The sequence below is a fragment of the Sphaeroforma arctica genome (genome assembly GCF_001186125.1).
Source record: "Sphaeroforma arctica JP610 unplaced genomic scaffold supercont1.10243, whole genome shotgun sequence".
In the NCBI taxonomy this organism is placed as follows: Eukaryota; class Ichthyosporea; order Ichthyophonida; genus Sphaeroforma; species Sphaeroforma arctica.
Genome location: NW_014030315.1, coordinates 1 through 967, shown reverse-complemented (window position 1 = coordinate 967; position 967 = coordinate 1). Strand labels below are relative to the sequence as shown.

The 967-nt window shown below is 41.5% G+C and overlaps 1 protein-coding gene across 1 annotated transcript; it reads right to left on the bottom strand.

The window, feature by feature from the left end:
• Positions 1-302: 302 nt before the first annotated feature.
• Positions 303-590, bottom strand: SARC_17281 (hypothetical protein; the record flags this gene model as incomplete). The annotated part of the gene is made up of 1 exon (XM_014288623.1): positions 303-590. A coding segment is annotated over one exon (288 nt), but the record flags the coding sequence as incomplete, so codon positions are not given.
• Positions 591-967: the final 377 nt, after the last annotated feature.

The following is a 967-nucleotide window of genomic DNA, read 5'->3' as shown; positions in this document are numbered from 1 at the left end:
GATACATTTGCATATCTCACAAAGCGATTATCAACAATACGAAGAAGAAAAGACGGAAGAAGATGCCAGCATGTGTAAGTGGCATCAGCTGAACAAAAAGGATGGACGACGTGTTGAATTGTGAATCTATTAAACAAGGCCAGTGTGCAAGGGATCTGTAGTTATAGTTACATGACGTCATGTTGATATTGTATAGAAGTACATAAATTTTGCGATAATTTATCACACATCGGACAATAGTTCGTTAATCATCTAACACTATCCATTGAACAAATTCCTAGGTATACGGAGTGTGCACACACCTTGCGAGACTCAGTGCCTTCCCTTGGGGCATGTCTGTTGGACCCACGGCCACTACCACCACTCCCATTCCCATTCCTTTTAGTCTCATCAGTTTTGTTCCTACTACTTCTCGCACCCCGTGCGGGTGCCTGTGTTTGTGTATGATTGCCACCGCTTACATTGCTGTTCGACTGCTTTTCTGCACTGTGCTCACTAGTTGTAGTATCGTTTGTGCCAATGTTAGTACCAGCTGATGTGTCGTGTCGGCCTGTACGTGTACTAGGCGTTGCACTACTGACAGTGTTCATTGTGGTGGCTATCTCTATATAGTCTTATATGCTTATCAGCGCGAAAGAACCCATTGTTGCCTAAGGCGACCGATAGCAAATATTAATTGGCTCTCGAATACTCGAATATGTATGTGAGGGTATGTAGGCTATATTTCAGTACATATATGACTATATGTGAGTACATATAAATCTACGTGTGGGTGCCTGTATGGGTATATGTGAGTATATATATAGGTATATATGAGTACGTGTATGTCAGGTGTTCACTGTACTTTCTCGAGTATTTGATGTCCAACTTGGCATCACCTCTAGCATAGCTAGTAAATAGATACACTCTGCTCAATATCAAGAGCTCAACACTCCGATTTATATACAAGGCTATTGATTACTACTAT